General features: G+C 35.0%; 1 protein-coding gene across 2 annotated transcripts in view; it reads left to right on the top strand.

Annotated features, from left to right (window-relative positions):
• Positions 1-19046, top strand: part of LOC128997168 (uncharacterized) — a 31759-nt gene that overhangs the window by 8769 nt on the left and 3944 nt on the right. For both annotated transcript variants that reach the window (XM_054422761.1, XM_054422760.1), the window contains exon 8: positions 540-672. In XM_054422761.1, the coding sequence (XP_054278736.1) occupies positions 540-672 (133 nt within the window). The remainder of the gene's footprint in view (positions 1-539; positions 673-19046) is intronic.

The following is a 19046-nucleotide window of genomic DNA, read 5'->3' as shown; positions in this document are numbered from 1 at the left end:
ATTCCATTTAAATATGAGTACTCATAAGGTTAACATGGGAAACTCCAGAGCCACTGGGGCGGAGCCCTTTTGACGGATCTGCACCAAACTTCACACAAACCATCCTTGAATAATAATAAATAATGCCTGAAAGTTTTATTACAATCTGTCGAGCGGTTTCGGAGTCCATAAAGGACAAACATACATTGGATTTTATATATATAGATTATTAATTACCTGGTTGACATTAGTTTTGTTCAAGGAAAGGCTCTAGGCTAGGATATTGATTTGTAGAATAAGGCGGATAGCAGCTAGCTTACCTTGAAGAAGTGCAGGTAGGCCATATCAAATACTGAAAAGAAACTGAACACAATATTTCGTCCCATGAGGGACTTTATCAAGAAGAAGAAAAGTGTTATGATATTGATTATTGATGATTCTCTTCTGTATGTTCAATGGCCTAACTACACTTCTTCAGGGTAAGCCAGCTGCTATCCTCCTTATTCTACAATTAAAAATTAACTGGTTAACAAACACTTGATAATGTTGATATTTTTCAGATGAGCTTTTTGAGGTGCTGAAGGATACTCTGGCTGCTTGTGACAAGTTGAAAGCCAACAAAAATCTTGAGGTTCCAAGAGTGATTGATGACATCAAAGAAAACAACATCAGCATTCGTCCTACACTAACCAGGTAAAACTCTACCAATTTATAGTTCTCTTGTGTGCAAATATTTGACTTGAGGTAAAAACTACTGTTCACAATGGTAAGTATTTGATTGTGAAATGTATACGAGGAATAAGTAAAAGTAAGGTACTATCAGAGCTAGGAGGATTAAACATTAAGGAGAGGGCACGCGAATAGGAATACACATGTTGCGGTGAAGCCAGCTTTAGCAGAACACTAGAGGGGCACGCGGAGCTGTAGAGTGGCAAAAAGCCCCGGCTATAACATGGGAGGGATAGGAAAAAACACGACGTGCGCTGTTTCTAATTAAAATTGCTGCTAAACTAAAACGCCTGTCTTGTTCACCGATGGCATTCTTAAAGTAAATTCAATTTCCTATCGAAAGGTGTCAATCATTTCTATAAAAACTATTAGAATAGAATAGAATAGAAAGTGCTTTATTAAATACATATTATGTACAGTAGGCTACATGAAATGGGTACGATAAATTGATTCATGCACATACAACAATGGTCATACGACCGTCTGCTGGGTTGGCATAATGTCCTCATAATGTCCATTCAATATTAATGAAATAAAATTGTTCCACATAATCAACATACTAAGCACTAAAACAAAATAAAATAACACTTCTTAATGCAACACATATACATACATATATAAACATACACATGTATGCATACATACACATATATGTATACTCTAAACATATTGTAATACAAAATTTTAAAAATTAAATTCCCTAACTAACTCCCATCTACGTTTCCATGCAATTTTTAAAAAAACTTCCAAGGCCCCGCCAATCCTTCCCATTCAAATAATCCACAAACTCCTCATATTGTATTTTTTGTTTACCAAAATACAAGAGTCGAAAGTCATTGAACACCGGGCAACTAGCCACAAAGTGTAAAGCAGATTCATTCTCGTTTAAATTACACAAGGAACATGTGTGGTTTTTGTCGACAATCCACGGTTTATAGTTGAGATCTATAAGTTCTCCTCTACATTTTATTATCCAAGAAATGGTTCGGTTGTCTAAACCAGTTTCCAAGAAGCTATTGTTGCCAAGGTCAAAGTCAACGACGAGGTATTGAGAATGATAAGCTGAAGTACGCGCTCTGCCTAGACACTCAGCTCTCCAGCTATCTCTTGCTGCATTTACGACACTAACTAATTGAGACTTTAACCTACCACTCCCCGCCTCCTCCATCGTATGTATATTCAGGTCTATTTGCACGCCATATTTGATTCCTAATGCTCTCCACGCTCGACACCAATCTACATTTTTTCTTAACACTTCAGCTGCTAATAATCTTGGTAAACGTTCAGGTGGTAGCCCCAATATATTTATTATATAATTAAGATTCATTGAGAGAGAATAAATGTGTAATTTATCTAGACCCGTTTCCAAGTACAGTGAGTAATTTGGCGTGTTATTAGGCAACTGAAACAGTTTCCTAATAAATAACTTTTGTACAGATTCTATCTTTTCGCTCTCTAAGTATCCCCATACCTGGCCTTCATAACATAATATTGATCTTACCACAGCGTTAAAACACACAAATTTTGAGGACAGATGCACCCTGTCATTGTTTATTAATTTGTTCCAGGCGGCGTTAATGGCTAATTTTGCAGCTGAGGACTTCATCTTAAAATGTTGTTCCCAACTTAGCATTGACGTGAACAATACCCCTAGATATTTGTAAGAGTTAACAATCTCGACCTCTTTGCCTTTATAGAACCATTTATTACTTTTTGCCAATCTACCTCCTTTGCGAAAAACCATAATTTTGGATTTATTAGTATTAACTTGAAGGTTCCATAAATTGCAATAAATTTCAAGTTTTCCAATCATTTGTTGCAGTACAACAGCCGTGGGAGCTATTAAAACTATGTCATCCGCATACATTGGGATATTTATTTTCTGACCTCCAAATAAACATCCGCCCTCTAAAAATTCTGGCAAATCATTTATAAATATTGAGAATAAAGTAGGGCTAAGATTACAACCCTGTTTTAAACCCATCTTGGACTCAAAACTACTTGTAATGCCGTTTTTACACCATACAGAAACATTGGTTCTATCGTAAAGATTTTCAAGAAGCTTGACAAATTTGGTTGAGACTCCTATACTAAATAATTTATAAATTAAGGCCTTTCTGTCTATAGTGTCGAAGGCTGCTGAAAAATCTACAAAAAAACAAAATAACTTGCCTTTTTTTAATCGCACAACTTAAATTAATCATACATGATAAACTAAATATATTATCAATGGTAGAATATCCACGTCTGAACCCCCCTTGAAACTCTGTCAATATATTATTCTGAGTTAACCACACATTTAGTCTAGAATTCAGCAAACTCGTAAATATTTTACCACCACAGTCAATAAAGGAAAGTCCTCTATAATTCTCAACAGAATTTACATCTCCCTTTTTGTGCAGCGGGAATATAATAGATTTTTTAAAACTTTCCACTACCCTGCACTTTTAAACATGTTATTATAAATACCCAATAATCTAGTGAGCAGTGAATCTGGAGCATTTTTATAAAACTCGTAGGGCACCCTATCGTGGCCCGGCGCTTTATTATCTTTTAATCTCGCGAGAACTGATTTTAACTCTAACATACTAAAATCTCTGTCCAAAACATCGTTTGTTATCATTGGTTCCGCATAACAGATCCCAGCTGATAATCGTGGCGGGTTTAATAATTTACTAAAATGGTTGATCCAATCCTGTGGTGCAATGTTACCCACGAACCTATCACTCCCGTATTTAAAACTGTTTAAAGTCGAACAAAATGTTTTCGCGTCAGTCCTGTGATTTAAACTGGCAATCGTGTTATCCAAGTGCATTTTTTGTTTATTTTTACATACAAATTTAAACATCTTACATGCTTGAATGTACTCAGATTTGTCAGCTGTCGAGTTTGTCCTACGAAATATGTTTAACCTCTTAAATTTCCGCTTTCTCAACGCTAAACATTCGTAATCAAACCATGTTTGTTTGTGTTGTTGTTTTAAAGAACAGCTACTACTAGTCGCACTTTGCTTTGAATGGGCTGACTCCTTTATAATATGTACAATTTGATCTACATTATTTTGGTCGTCCAACGATATATGAAACCTAGCAATATTCTGAATAACCTTTTCCTGATATAAAATATTATCACGTCGAGTCCATTTTAATTTTGGGAGTAAAGGTAAAATGTTTTCATCTCTTCTCCTCACACAAATGTCGTTATCTATCGATAAGGATACTTCAATTGGCAGGTGGTCAGAGCCCGTGTGTTCAACAACTTTAAACCCTTGTATGATATCTAGACAAGATAATGAGACCGCAGCTATATCAATAACAGAGCATCCCATTACACCTATAAAAGTATATTCCCCGCCATAATCACCCTCTGACCTACCGTTCAGTATAACTAACCCTAAATTTTCACACAGATCTAAAATTCTCTTTCCTTTATTGTTAACAATTAAATCTTTGGAGTTTCGGGTTCGTCTAAATAACAATGATTCCACTTGGTTAAAACAATATTCTGGTAAAGTTTGTTCTATACCTACACGGCCATTAACATCACCGATCAAAATAAAATCTTGAAAAATATTGTTTGTCAAAAAGTTTGATAAAGCCTGAAAGTTATCATCCCATGAATTATATAAAAACTATTATTTATTATTGTAGATCAAAGTTGAAAGAATTGGCCTGGACGTTTTTAAAAACAAAAATTGATGTATCTATACAAATTAACAATTTATTCGTGTTCCTTAAGAGTTTCTCAAAATAAAAAATATTTAGTATTTACCTATATTTAAAATTGATATTTAGAAAAATAATTACAATATTTTTTTTTATTTTTTATTTTTTCTGTTTACAAAACAATCTTACTAATTATAGGTTAAAATAAAAAATTTCATTCGGGTGGTGAAATACATTTTAAATTTTCATTTTTCATAGTTTTCTCGATTTGTTAATACAATTTTTTACTAGTTTTAATGCATTTATGTGCTAGGCAGGTGATTTTAAATAGCAAAAGTTAAGAAAAAATACAAAGCCGCTCTAACTTTTTTTACACCAACAGCCATTACAATTAGGAATTACAAATATAAAAATTTAAACAATTTCTTGGCAATCAAATTCTTGATTTTGCAATATTATATTGTACTATATTTGATCTGTTTGCCCAAAGAAACTTCGAGTAAAAAGTGTACTCGGTAATCATCGCGTCTTCTGGTGCCAAAGTGCGTTTATCATTCTTTTAAAGGATTAAAACTTATTTTATTTCTCTTTAAAAAAAATGTTCAAATACACATACGTACTGTTTGTGTATTTGAACTCATGATTTGAGTTTTGTGTAAATTACTCACCTTTGAACGTACTATTGGTTCATAAATATGACTTTCCTCTCAATAAGTTCCTAATATTACGGTTAGAATTTAATTTTTAAATTTTTGTAGCATGATGTAGTCTAATTTTTAAATAGTTAATTGATATTTCTGTTACCAAATCTCGCAGTAACCCATACAACGCAGTATGAGAGGGGGGCGGGAGAGTAGTGCTGCCTCCCCTCCACCCCTCTCCTCCCCAGTACGCTGGCTTCAACGAAACTACAGCCTGTCCTCTCTTTAATGTTTAATCCTCCTAGTATCAGATTCATTGCATACTAAGAAATGTAAATCAGTTATATATTACCTGATTATGTTTTTAGGAAAAAGCATTTAGCTTGGATTAAATAAATATATAGGATGGAGAGGACACAGCTAACTCACCTGATGAAAGGTTGCAGATGAGTCAAAGAACACATAAAATCACACACATAATAATACTTAATATTTCGCCTCTTTCAGAGGCTTCTTCAGAAGTAGGCCTAGATGGTAGTTACAAGAACAACAGTTTAAAATAGGGTGACACAGTTTGAATTCAAAATGTCTGACAGGTTGTCCAACTGACACTACACAAAGCACTAAATACAGGCACATTGCAATATTGTATTTACATATAATATGTATATTGAAAAGCAAATTAGTTTTGTCCATGGAAGTAAATACTTAAGAGTTAGCTGTGAGGGTGAGGATATAGGATATTATCTAATGTTGAGGTTAGGTGGGGTTCTGGAGTTGGTCACAAACTGGTAAGCCAATTCCCATCTTCTGAGCATAGAACTATTGCATTGGTTCTTTGGCAATGATTTTAGAGCTTTTATGGTGAAACAGTCATCAAATAGAAGTTGGTGGGATAAGGCATGTTGTGCAACTGGTTTTTCTTTGCTAGTTTTAACATCATGTCGATGGCCGTTCATGCGTTTTCGGAGAGTCTCGGTTGTTAGGCCTATGTACTGGGCTGGACAAAGTGAACATTGAAGCTGGTAGATAAGGTTCTCTGAGCTGCAGGTATGATGGCCTTGGATTCTGTAATTTTTATTATGGTATGTGCTGGTAAGTTTCTGTAGGATGGTGTATCTGGCAAGATTTACATCGGTTTTCATTGCATGGGTATGAGCCCGGTCTTGGTTTCTCAGATGGTATTTTTGATGGATTTGGGAGTTTTGGGTGGACTAGCATATTCCTCAAATTTGGGGGTTGCCTATAAATTATGGAAGGGGCTCTTGAAAGGAGGTTTTTGGTTTGGCTGGAGGACTCTAGGATTTTGAAACCCGTTTTGAGGAGGTTGTTTAGTTGTTGCAGGCCAGGGTGGTAAGTGGTTATCAAATTTACTTGAAGATGGTTGGTATTTTTCTTTGTAGTAGGACGTGGATTCTGAGCTGCTTGGATCTGAGATTTTACGAGAGTGCCAGGATAGCCTCGGTTTTCGAAGGCTTTTTGAAGTTGGGTTTGGCAAATTAGCAGTTTGTGACCAACTCCAGAACCCCACCTAACCTCAACATTAGATAATATCCTATATCCTCACCCTCACAGCTAACTCTTAAGTATTTACTTCCATGGACAAAACTAATTTGCTTTTCAATATACATATTATATGTAAATGGGTCAATCTCACAAAATGACACATTTACAGTCCCTGCTGCACAGTTTATTAATAAAGAGACTTTACTAAGTAAAAACTATGTTGTTTTATTCTTACCCTACTTCCTTTCCATTAACCATAGATTTAAACTACACAGATTTATTATTTAGCAATTTTAGCAAGGTTATCAACGGTCGTCTGCCAGTCGCTCACTGTCCACCACCCGCCATCTGACATTTCATCAACAAAGAAAACCTTGACTAAAGAACAGTTCTAACCTTTTAATCAGCTCAACACTCCCTTAAGTCCGTTGGTTAATCATACAACTACTAAAACTGAGTAAAATTATAATCCAACATTTTTTTCGTAATCCTAAAAGACAGTCCCAAGGGAAAGAGCAGGTCAAAGACGTCTAAACTAAAAAAGGCGCCAAACTGAAATAACGGATCGGAGTGAAACGAACTGGCGGTCCACTGGTGAAGAATCTGTAAAGGAAGATTATACTAGTTTTTTTTGTGAGTTTAAATGAAGAGATTTTCTCCAAAATATTGATTTAAAGGTAAGAAACTCACAGTACCTTAAATATGCTTCCAGTCGTTCACGCTAATTAATCCAAAGATATTTAGATAATATGTATTAGTAACATATTGTTCAATAGTGTTTATAGGCTCAAACCTAACCCTAAAACGTGGTCCGCCATACTTGCTATGCCACCTATATAACCTCAATTTTACTAAATATTTGCCAGTCGTTCACGCACCAGTCGTTCACGTGAGCGACTTGGAAAATTGAGTCGTTCACGTGAACGACGGGCGAAAGTGTGAACGACTGGCATAATACTTACATTTAGCTATAATTTTAGGTAATTTTGAAAGAATAATGGATGTAAATATCAATAATGTGTTACCCGAATAATATATATATCAATGCCAAATTTTTTATATAAAAAAACAATACAACATAATTTTTTTTTCGTTCATGGATGAAAAGATGTTTCAATACCTAAAATGATTGTAATAATTTATTTGCATAGTTAATTAATACATTTTAAGTTGTTTTTATTATAGCAAATGTACATAGGCCTATATTATGTGACTTTTCATATGAATTAAAATTATCATGTTAATTTTTTTATTCAACACAACCAAGGCTTTACCGTTTTATGTAAATAGCTAAGTCATCAAATGTACATGTTAACTTTTTGGCTTTAAAAAACTGATCTTCACATTTTTTTAACTTGTAATAAATATCGGGTAACACTGTATATATTTTTTTTTAGCACGACTTGAAAAATGGCTCGGAACTCAAACCTTTCCGCCAAGCAAAAATATGAGAGACAGAAAGAGCTTGCACGGAATCGACAAAGAAGACGTAAGGAAAGAAAGTCTGAAGAAGAAATTGAAGCTAAAAAGAAATACGACCGGGAAAGAATGGCAAGGCTAAGAGCCGAAAAAAAAATCAAGAGGATTGACGATATGAACCCGAGGGAGCAGAGGAAGATGAGAAAATATTGGCGCGAGAGGCACCGGGTTCAAAAACTAAAAAAAATAGAACAGGACCGAGGAGACCTAACTCCACCTGTGTCTCCTCCATCCTCTATTGCAGAGGAAGAGAGCGCTCAAAGGAAGAGAGGCCGAAAGAAAGTTCGAAGGGATAAGGCCAAAGTGTACAGGGATGTCAAGAAAAAAGAAGAACGAATTAGGGAGTTAGAAAAGAAAATTGAAAAATATAAGAAGCGACTTCAAAGGGAGAAAAAGAAGCGCAAGACTAATCCCTCGTCTCCCTCGCCCATGAAAATGGTAAATGAAACACTAGGAGGGGAGAGAGTGTCTCCCCATGTTAAAAAACAACTTTTTCTAGGTTTCACATTACGCAAACAGCTGGAAAGCCAAGCAAAAAAAGTAAAAGGGAGTAAAGTCAAAAACCAAATAGTAAGAAAAGTGATTGGAAAAGACGTACTCAAAAAGTACAAAGTGCAAAAGTACTTTAAGAGTCTAGTGCCGTACTCCCGGAAGAGGGAAACAAATAACTCGTCTTTTCATTATGAAAGAAAACAAAAGAAATCTGTAAGGCAGCAGTTCTCTGATGCCTTGTTAAGATTTTTTGAAGACGACAGGGTCAGCCGTATGTGCCCCGGCAAAAAAGATGTAATCAGAAAGGGGGCAGTGAAGAAACAGAGACGAGTGCTGCAGGACACCGTGTCCAATCTCCACAAAATGTTTGTAAATGAAACACAAATCAAGATTTCACGGTCGACATTTTTTAGATCTCGTCCGTTCTGGGTGACGTTCCCTAAACTGTCAGACAGGGAGACGTGTGCTTGCGTGAGGCACTCAAATGTGCAATTGTTGATTTCAGCCTTAAAAAACACTAAGGTTATCAAACAGCAAAACGTAAGAGATGTTGTAAAGGCTATTGTGTGTTCCCCCGACAGCGAAGAGTGCATGCTTAATCACTGTGAGACATGTAAAGATAAAACCGTGGACTTTGAATATGAAGAAGACTTTATCGTGAAGTTCCAAATGTGGAAAACAATAAACGAAGAGAAGATTATAAAGAACAAAAGGAGAATAATCAAGAAAACCATCAAATCTACAGAGAGGAAGAGAGTCCAAGAACTGGAATTATATTTGAAAGAAGAACTTGTAAAATTTAAAAAACATTTATTTTATGAAAAACACCAACAAGCATCTTTGAAATCCCTGAAAGACAACCTAAAATCTAATGAACTAATATTTCGTATAGATTTTTCCGAAAACTATGTCGCTAAGTTTTCCTCAGAGGTGCAGTCCACCCATTTTGGAGCCTCTAAAAAGCAAATCTGTCTGAATACAGGCGTGAGATACGCCTTTTCAAATGGAAAAGTCGAATCTCTTTGTTTTGCAAGCGTGTCTGACAGTTTAGACCATCAGGCCCATGCCGTTTGGGCTCATATGAGGCCAGTTTTGGAAAAATCTGCCGAAGAGTTTCCAAACACATCGAGTATCCACATTTTCTCGGACAGCCCCTCAAGCCAATATAGGAACCGGTACAACATGTACCTTTTCAAGACCCTGATGCCTCAGTATTTTGACAATCTGAAAACGATCTCGTGGAATTTCACAGAGTCAGGCCACGGGAAAGGTCCTATGGACGGAGTGGGGGGGACGTTGAAGAGAGGAGCAGACGCGAAAGTTCTCCACGGCACGGACATAACTTGTGCTAAAGACTTTGTAACTTCACTCCAAGAACATAAAATCATGCTAGTTGAAATTCCTCCAACAGATGTTAGCCGCTTAAAAAACGTTGTAGCAGATTTGAAAGTTCCCCCTATCCAGGGAATTATGAAAGTGCACCAAGTGACCTGGTGTATGAGGGGTCCTTTACAAAGTAGGCTATTGTCCTGTTTCACTTGTGCTGCAAACGAGATTTGCACACACTATCATCATAAAGTGATCAATCTCGATTGTGATATTGAATCCACAGCCAGGCCACATCGTTTGACGAAAAACTCAAAACTTTCTGTAGAAGAGGTATATACTGATTCTTCAGATTGTGAAGACGACGTGCCAGAAGATCACCTTGTTAACCAGCAGACCACGTCAAAATCCCAGTCAGCACTCACCATTGAAGATATAATGAAAAAGTACTCGAGTGAAGTGAAAGAAAGTGAGGTGGTGTCTGGGGCTCACATAGTCGTTAAGTACAAGATGGGGAAAAAAAGCAAAGAAAAATATTATCTTGGCGTTTGCCAAAGTACATCACGAAATAATGAAGTGGACGTGATGTTTCTAAAAGGCTGTGAAAAAGACAGTACCATGTTTTTTACCAATGAATCGGATTCTCCTTCAGTAACAATGGAGCAAATCATCTGCATCATCCCCCCTCCTACAATTTCACTAAAGGGGAACAGAGTTTTTTACAGATTTTTCTAAATATAAACACAAGTAACATTTGCTAAACAGTTTGCAAATTTCGTTTAATCTTGTTCAATTTTTTGGCTAACATTTTCGAATTGTTTAGGTGTGCTTTGTATTGTTTGTGTATTGTGTATTGTTGTTTGTTTTGTTTGTTGTAACCTATGATATCTAATTATCTGATTTTTATTGTTAATGATTTTGACTGTTAATGTAACTTCTGTTCCACAACTTTCTTACCTGTGTCATTTTCAATTTTCTTAAAAATTAGGTGTGCTTTGTATTCTTTTTACAGAGTTTTTACAGATTTTTCTAAATATAAACACAAGTAACATTTGCTTTCAGTTTGCAAATTTCGTTTAATCTTGTTCAATTTTTTGGCTAACATTTTCGAATTGTTTAGGTGTGCTTTGTATTGTTTGTGTATTGTGTATTGTTGTTTGTTTTGTTTGTTGTAACCTATGATATCTAATTATCTGATTTTTATTGTTAATGATTTTGACTGTTAATGTAACTTCTGTTCCACAACTTTCTTACCTTGTGTCATTTTCAATTTTCTTAAAAAAATATTCAGGGTAAAAAATGTATTGTTTTAGGTTTTTTTACATAATATATTACAAGATTAATTAAACAAAATATCTATTGAACTGGTTTTCTTTATTTCAATCAATCATAAGTACATCTAGGCTACATGGGTTCATTTATTATAGTATCCAAAGCAGTTTGAATAACTTGAGGCGCAGCTGGTTCCAGTCGCTCACAGGCAACGCTAGTCGTTCACGGTCATTGCCAGTCGTTCACGCATACGAGAATCGTGATAACTAAGTTTCAGTAACACATATGTTTTGTTATTTGCTGTTTTTTATTGTTTTTAACACTGACAAACAATTTCCAACAGAAGGATTTTGTTATATTATTCGGGTTTGGTTTTTATAGTAAAGTTTCGTCTGCAAAACTGTACCAACTCTGTAAGTTTGAACTAAATTGTCAAATATTTGAGGTTAACAAAATAAATTGAACTTTTAATTTCACATACTTCATATTTTAAGATCCCTAGTTTCATTATATATGATAAGAGTTGAGTAAATATAATGTTTACTAATTTATTTTAGAATTTAAAAAACGTGAACGACTGGCGTTTTTGTCATGCCGATCCATCTGAAAAAATCTAAGAAAAATATTTACAAGTAAAATTCAGCTTTGCTGCTTATTTTATGTTTTTCCCAATGAGGTATGTATACATATGTGCTAAAATGATTTAATTTAGAAAATAAAAAAAAAATTTTTTACCTCTCATCATATTTCACCATTTTGTGAGATTCACCCAAATACAATATTGCAATGTGCCTGTATTTAGTGCTTTGTGTAGTGTCAGTTGGACAACCTGTCAGACATTTTGAATTCAAACTGTGTCACCCTATTTTAAACTGTTGTTCTTGTAACTACCATCTAGGCCTACTTCTGAAGAAGCCTCTGAAAGAGGCGAAATATTAAGTATTATTATGTGTGTGATTTTATGTGTTCTTTGACTCATCTGCAACCTTTCATCAGGTGAGTTAGCTGTGTCCTCTCCATCCTATATATTACCTGATTAGTAATTGTATTGAACCCCCTCCATTCCATAACATCAACAACTCTTAGGGTATAATATTTGTGTATGTTGTATATTATAAATATTTATAACATTACTAGCCGCTATACCTGTGCCTTGCAACGGGTTCAAGGTGCAATTTTGGGGTCAAGATGAAAGAAGAGTCAATTTTGGTTCCTTGAAAATAATGGAAAGCAGCTTGAGAACACTGAAGAGAACAATTATTATGTTAGATCTGCTGTATATAGATAGATTTTTTTATTAATTTACTACCTATTAATATAAACTGGCCACATAAACATAACTGTAAAAAATTCATCCATTCCATGAATCACAGCTTTTTGTTTCTGCTTGGTACAAATTAAATTAGCTGTTGACATAAATTTAAACAATTAATAGTGCTGCACCCTGTTGATAAACCTATTAACATTAACTTTTAATGATATTGAATACTATAACAGAATCAAATTGTTTTGTTGAAACCTTGAAACAGATGTTAAGTTTCTTCCATTTAAATATAAGTACACATAAGGTTAACACGGGGAAACTCCAGAAGCACTGGGGTGGAGCCGTTTGGAGGGATAATGAAATTGATGGTGTATAAACCTATTCCATGAAATTTTACACGTATGTACCAATTTTCGTGGCCATTGGTCCAGCGGTGTCCGAGATTATCACTGCCAAATATACAAACATACAAACAAACCAACATCCTCTTTTATATAATACTAGCTGAACCCGGCAGACGTTGTCTTGCCTTTGACTATTTTATAATTTAAGTACCGTAACGTTTAATTGTCTTATTGTATATGAAGTGCTTATAACTAAATTAAAATACGTACGACAACTAATGAAACACATATAGTACAAAGGATAACCAATTCGTTATTATTGCTCTTAATGCTAGGTTATGCCATAGACTAACCAACACAAGTAGACTTCTCATCCCATTGTAAATTTTGAAGCACGTTTTTCGTGTCTAGTTCATGTACGTGACACAAAGGCGCTAGTGTCGATGGAACTTTGTTTCCATTATTTTAGGGTTAATTTCTTGATTTGTGCTTTACTGTTTGGTTATATAACTAGGGTACAAGTCATTTTTTATGATTAGATCGTATTATTTGGTTAAACGAGGTTTTAAATGGCTGTAATAACGGGAAACAAATTGTAAACAAAACACGACCTCTACATAAACCGAACATGAACTAACAATAAAATTGTCTTCAGCTGTTCCATAAGGATGAGAAATCTACTAAGGGAGTATGTCAACAACTAATGTAAACAAAGCTAAGTATAATGTGCAACAAACAAACGAGTTCCTTGCTATGCCTTTTGATGAAAATGTAAGTGATCCTGATGATGATTTTGTCTTTCCAAAACGTAAACTTACCTTTTCTTCCTCTGAATCTCAACCGAAACGCTATGTTTTAGATTCAAGTGAACTATGTAAAGGCAATAAATATCAAATTCTATCTGAACATTCTTATAGTTCTAATGGTAATGGCAATGGCGTGGATCAATCACGCGAGATGGATGATTCTACTTTGGAAAACCAAGTAAATGACCCAAAGTTAAAAATCCCTCCTATATTTTTGCACAACGTAAACAACCACCAAGAAATAATAAAAGATGTCCGAAATATGGTAAAGGCAACTTTTTCGACTCAAGTTCGAGGGCAGTCCCTTAAAGTGAACTTGTCTAATATAGATGACTTTAGAAATTTGACAGCCTTTTATGATTCTTCTAACATTAAATATCATACTTTTCAACCCCTACATGACAAAAAACTAGAAGTGATTGTCAGGAACGTCCCTACATCATTATCTGAGAATGAAATTAAAACTGAGCTAACAGATCAAAACTATCCTGTCATTAGAGTCACTAGGTTACTCAACAAAAACAAACTTCCACTCCCTCTTTGTGCAGTAGACTTAGAAAACAACGACGACGGCAAAGCTATCTTTAATTTAACCACAATATGTTTTGCAGTTGTAAGTGTCGAAATGAAAAGAAAATCTAGGCAAATTCCCCAATGCACTCGATGTCAACGCTATGGGCACACGAAGAACTTTTGTAAGTTGGACCCAAGGTGCGTGCGGTGCACTGGTCAACATCACTACTCTGAATGTCCTAAACAAAAAACTGCAGCTCCTCAATGTGTTAATTGTGGCGAAAGCCACACAGCTAACTACAGAGGCTGTCAAGTATACCAGAAAATAACCAACAAGGATCAAAATCGGGGTAGTCCTCGCAATCGCCATCAAAACGCTACTGAGAAAAAAGAAAATACTCCTTCTCCCCCTGATTTGAATTCTGCTACTCATTTTCCTGAGATTCATACAAACTTTTTGCCTCAGGAACCTTCCACATCACGAGTTTCATTTGCTAAAGTTGCTGCTACGAGCCGCCGCAATATTAATAATTCATTCTCACAAGAACAATCTGATGATGCTCCTGATACGTCTGTGTTTCAAAACTTTGAACAAATAATCCTAGATGTGGTGAAATCGTTCATTCCTACTCTCAAAAAGATAATAAGTAATGTGATAAGCTCTATTCTCTCAAATGGATCAGGTCAATTATTTTCAAATTAACAATTTAACCCTCCTTAACTGGAATGCCAATGGGCTTAGAGATAAACGTGCTACTTTTATCGCGTTTATGGTTAGACATAGCATCGATATTGCGTGCATTACTGAGACACACCTGACCAATGTGGAAAATTTCAAAATTAATGGGTATTCTATATACAGGGAAGATAGGCCTAATCAAATAGCTTCAGGTGGCGTTGCAATCTTTGTGCGAAGAACTTTGGACCATCATAATATATTTTTACCTCGTTTATCTTCGGTAGAAGCTGTTGGTGTAAAAATTAATTTAAGTCATGGTGCAGACTTTCGCTTAATTTCTGTCTACAAACCCCCGAACAAACGGCTACACAATAATGACTTGCAGGTGCTGTTTGCAGAAAATTGTTCGACTGTTGTTATGGGGGACCTAAATTGTAAACATCAGATATGGGGTTGCAGAACCACAAACCCAAATGGAAACCGTTTGTTACGACTTACAAATAACTCAAACGTAATGATTGATGCGCCACAAGAACCAACACATTTCCCATGGCAACCTAATTATCAACCAGATATACTAGATTTGGTTTTGCACAAAAACTTTACAGCTCCAATCATTCAAAATGTTTTACCCGAGCTGGACTCTGACCATTCTCCCGTTATAGTAACCTTCTTCACGCAACCTCAATTTAGTTGTCCACCTCAACGATTAATTAATGGAAAGATAAATTGGGAAATTTTCAGTGCAGAATTGGATAAATGTTTAGAAGGTATGCCTAAATTATCGTCTTGCATCGAAATAGAAAACTCTGTAAACATATTTACCGAATCATTGAAAACTTGTGCCAGGAAAGCTATCTTAAATCCCTCATGATCCACGCCAAATAACGACTACTATCATCCTCCGATGAGAATAATGCGTCTGATTAGAGAAAAACATAAAGTTAGACGACTTTGGCAGCGATACCGTCTACCACACTTTAAAAGGCAACTCAACGAACTGGGAAGACGAGTGAAAACAGAACTCGAGGAATTTAGAATAGACAACTATAAGAAGTATGTTTCTGATATTCATCCGAGTGACCCAAATATGTGGAAAGCAACTAAACGTCTTTTAAGTACTCCTTTGATCATACCTACGTTGAAAAAAGACAACCTAATCTGTGAGACTGATTCACAGAAGTGTGAACTGTTGGCAGATTTTTATGAAACTACATTTCAACCCACTGATCTTGCTGATTATGGTGACGATGAGATGGTGAAAGAAACTTTGAATGGACAATTTTTATCTGCTGAACTACCAATAAAGTTTGCATGCCAATCTGAAATTAAAGCAGTAATTAAAAAACTTCCACTCTGTAAATCACCTGGCCATGACCTTATTCCTAATATTATTTTGCGAAATCTCACCAACAAAGGCTTTTCATATTTCACATCAATTATTAATGCATGTTTGTCTAAATCTTACTTCCCTTCTATTTGGAAGCATGCGGAAATATCAGTTATTCATAAACCCAATAAACCGAAGTCTTCTCCATCGAGTTACCGTCCAATCAGCTTACTTTCTACGCTTTCAAAAGTCTTTGAAAAAATCATCTTGAAACGAATTGCCTGTTACATGGATGCTGCAAATATAATTCCTGCTCATCAATTTGGATTTCGGCCAAAACATTCGCCCATACATCAAATCCTACGAATATATGAAACGATAGTCAAAGGGTTTGAGAGGAAACAGCACACAGTAACGGCATTTCTTGACATATCTCAGGCATTTGATAAGGTATGGCATGACGGTCTTGTCTTTAAATTGATTAATTTCGGATTTCCAAAATATTTAACCAGTATTGTAAAATCGTTTCTCTGTCACAGGACCTTCTCTGTTAAAATTAGTTCTTCCAAATCATCTGTACGACGAGTCAATGCAGGAGTTCCACAAGGTTCAATTTTGGGCCCTGTATTGTTCAATCTATACATGGCAGACATCCCTCTTCCAGAAGACGCCTCATTAGCTCTCTACGCCGACGACACTGCTATCCTGTGCCAACATTCCGACATCCACGAGGCCACGTATTCCCTGCAATACTCTGTGGATCTTCTCATTGATTGGTTCTACAAGTGGAAATTTCGCCTAAATTCAACTAAATGTGAGACAAAAATATTTTCCTTGAAAAAACATACATTGCCACATGAAATTCAAATATATGGTAACTTTCTACCTTGGAACCCTGATGACCAGGCCATAAAATATCTTGGAGTATGGCTGGACAAAAAACTTAATTGGAACTACCACGTTAATCAAAAACTGTCCCAAGGTTATGCACGCCTTGCAAAGCTTTTCCCTTTAATCAATAGGAAATCTACTCTGAAGCCAGCTTGTACAGTTCTAATCTACAAATCAATAATTCGGCCCTTGATTACATATGCATCTCCTATCTGGGGATTAGCTATATCAAAAAACAAACTCTTCAAAATTCAAGAGATTCAAAACAAAATTCTAAGAATAGCGGTGAATGCTCCCTGGTTTGTTAGAAACAGGCATATACATGAAGAACTAGGAGTGGAGTCTATCTCGGCCTTTATTGAAAAAACCACCTCAAAATTTCTAAAATCTTTAAACGATGTTCCTGGTGCATTAACTTTTCATCTTGGTGAAGCAACTGAGAACAGGAGGCTACGTCGAAGGCTCCCTCAAGATCTATTGGATGAATGAAGCCTAAAGACGATTAAATTATTATCTAAATTAATTATGTTACAGGGTGTACCAGGTTTGGGCGAACCCACGATGTTATTATAGTTAATTTCTTTTTAATTTTGTTAACACTTCTGTGTATAATGTCTACATTGAACCAGAAATAAATGCTGTAAAAAAAAAATATTTTTTTGTTTTATCTATGGTTATGCTAGCTTAATTATAATTGGTTATTTTCATTCATGGTTATTAATGACAGTATTTTTAAGATGATCTCGTTCGCATGGCTCAATCACGTCTTGGTTGAAGTTACAAAAAAAAACATTTTCAAACATTAAAACAAATAAAAAACTCAAAGCTTTTACTTACTTTTAAATGATAAAATCAAACATAGACAGACATTAATTTACAACATCTGGTTAATATTATGGTTTTTGAATGAAATGAAACATGTGATTTTGCTTCTAAAAAGCATTGCTCACTTATCATTGATTATAAAAACATCATTATATACTATGTGAACAAACAAAAACATTAACACTCTTACTACTTAAACAAACCTACTAGTCCAGTAAATCTGTCAGAAAAAATGGGGTTGCTGTGCAAAAGGTCGGGTAGTTCTGATTTTTGGATATGTTGTTAGTATTGGGCCCATAACATAAAATCCAAGTTATCCACCTCGAGATACTACCGCTCGCCGCGGGGCGCGCCACTTGTTATCGAATTATAAAAAAATATGGCAATTCCTATTGTTTTTCACTCAATCTTGCGAACCGTTGATTTTACCGAAAATTTTATATTATTACATTAAAGAAGAATAAATTTGTGGCAGTTTAAGCCCAACAGCAAGTATGTAGCGTAAATAATAGTCATAATACAGACCATCAAAATAAATAAATTTTCCAAAGACGTATAAAAATTGTGGTTTTTTCAATATGTCCACAATATAGTTGTTTGAAGCAAACACCGTATTGAATTAGAGAGTATGCCAGTTTATTTGTTATTAATAGAAAATAAATGAAAATATGAATAAAAATACCCCCACCTCAGCAAACCTGCAGACTAAGCGAATTTCCAGTAGCGTGATTTGATTTTCACAAACCTATTCAAATAACATTAGGTTTAACTGGTACCTAGGTTTTCTGCTACAGGGAGGGTAATATAGTATATAAAATAATAATAGTATGATAAGAAACAAATCAATTTACCCAATTTTATAAAAATGTTTCTATAAATAAGGTAAAAACAATAATTAAACATCTTCGCTATTGGAATAACTTGAGGTTTTTTAATTTACATTTTTTAATTTTCTCCGTAACCAATAACTGTAAAAAACATTTTAATGTACTAAATTGTTAGTTTTTAAGCTCTACAAAATTCTTTAATGATACAATTGTAAAATTGTATGTTTTGAGGGTTAAAAATGAAAAAAAAAAAATATTCTTACCGGCAAAATACCTATAAAGCAACCGTTCCTATGGCCGGCCTTATCATGCCTATCATGCTTTTAATAACTCGTTTTAATAAATAAATGTACGTTTAGATGATTCAATGATTCATTAAGCCATTAAGCAAAAGCAATAGGCTAAGTCACTTACAATACAAACTAAATGATAAAAAGTCCATCTCTTGATTCACAAATAAAAGTAATGTTTGTACCAA

Source organism: Macrosteles quadrilineatus, unplaced genomic scaffold (genome assembly GCF_028750875.1).
Source record: "Macrosteles quadrilineatus isolate MER2022 unplaced genomic scaffold, UCM_ALF_1.0 Scaffold_6__1_contigs__length_79288215, whole genome shotgun sequence".
Taxonomy (NCBI): Eukaryota; Metazoa; Arthropoda; class Insecta; order Hemiptera; family Cicadellidae; genus Macrosteles; species Macrosteles quadrilineatus.
The sequence above is the reverse complement of the archived record's forward strand: the minus strand, read 5'-3'. Positions and strand labels throughout refer to the sequence as shown.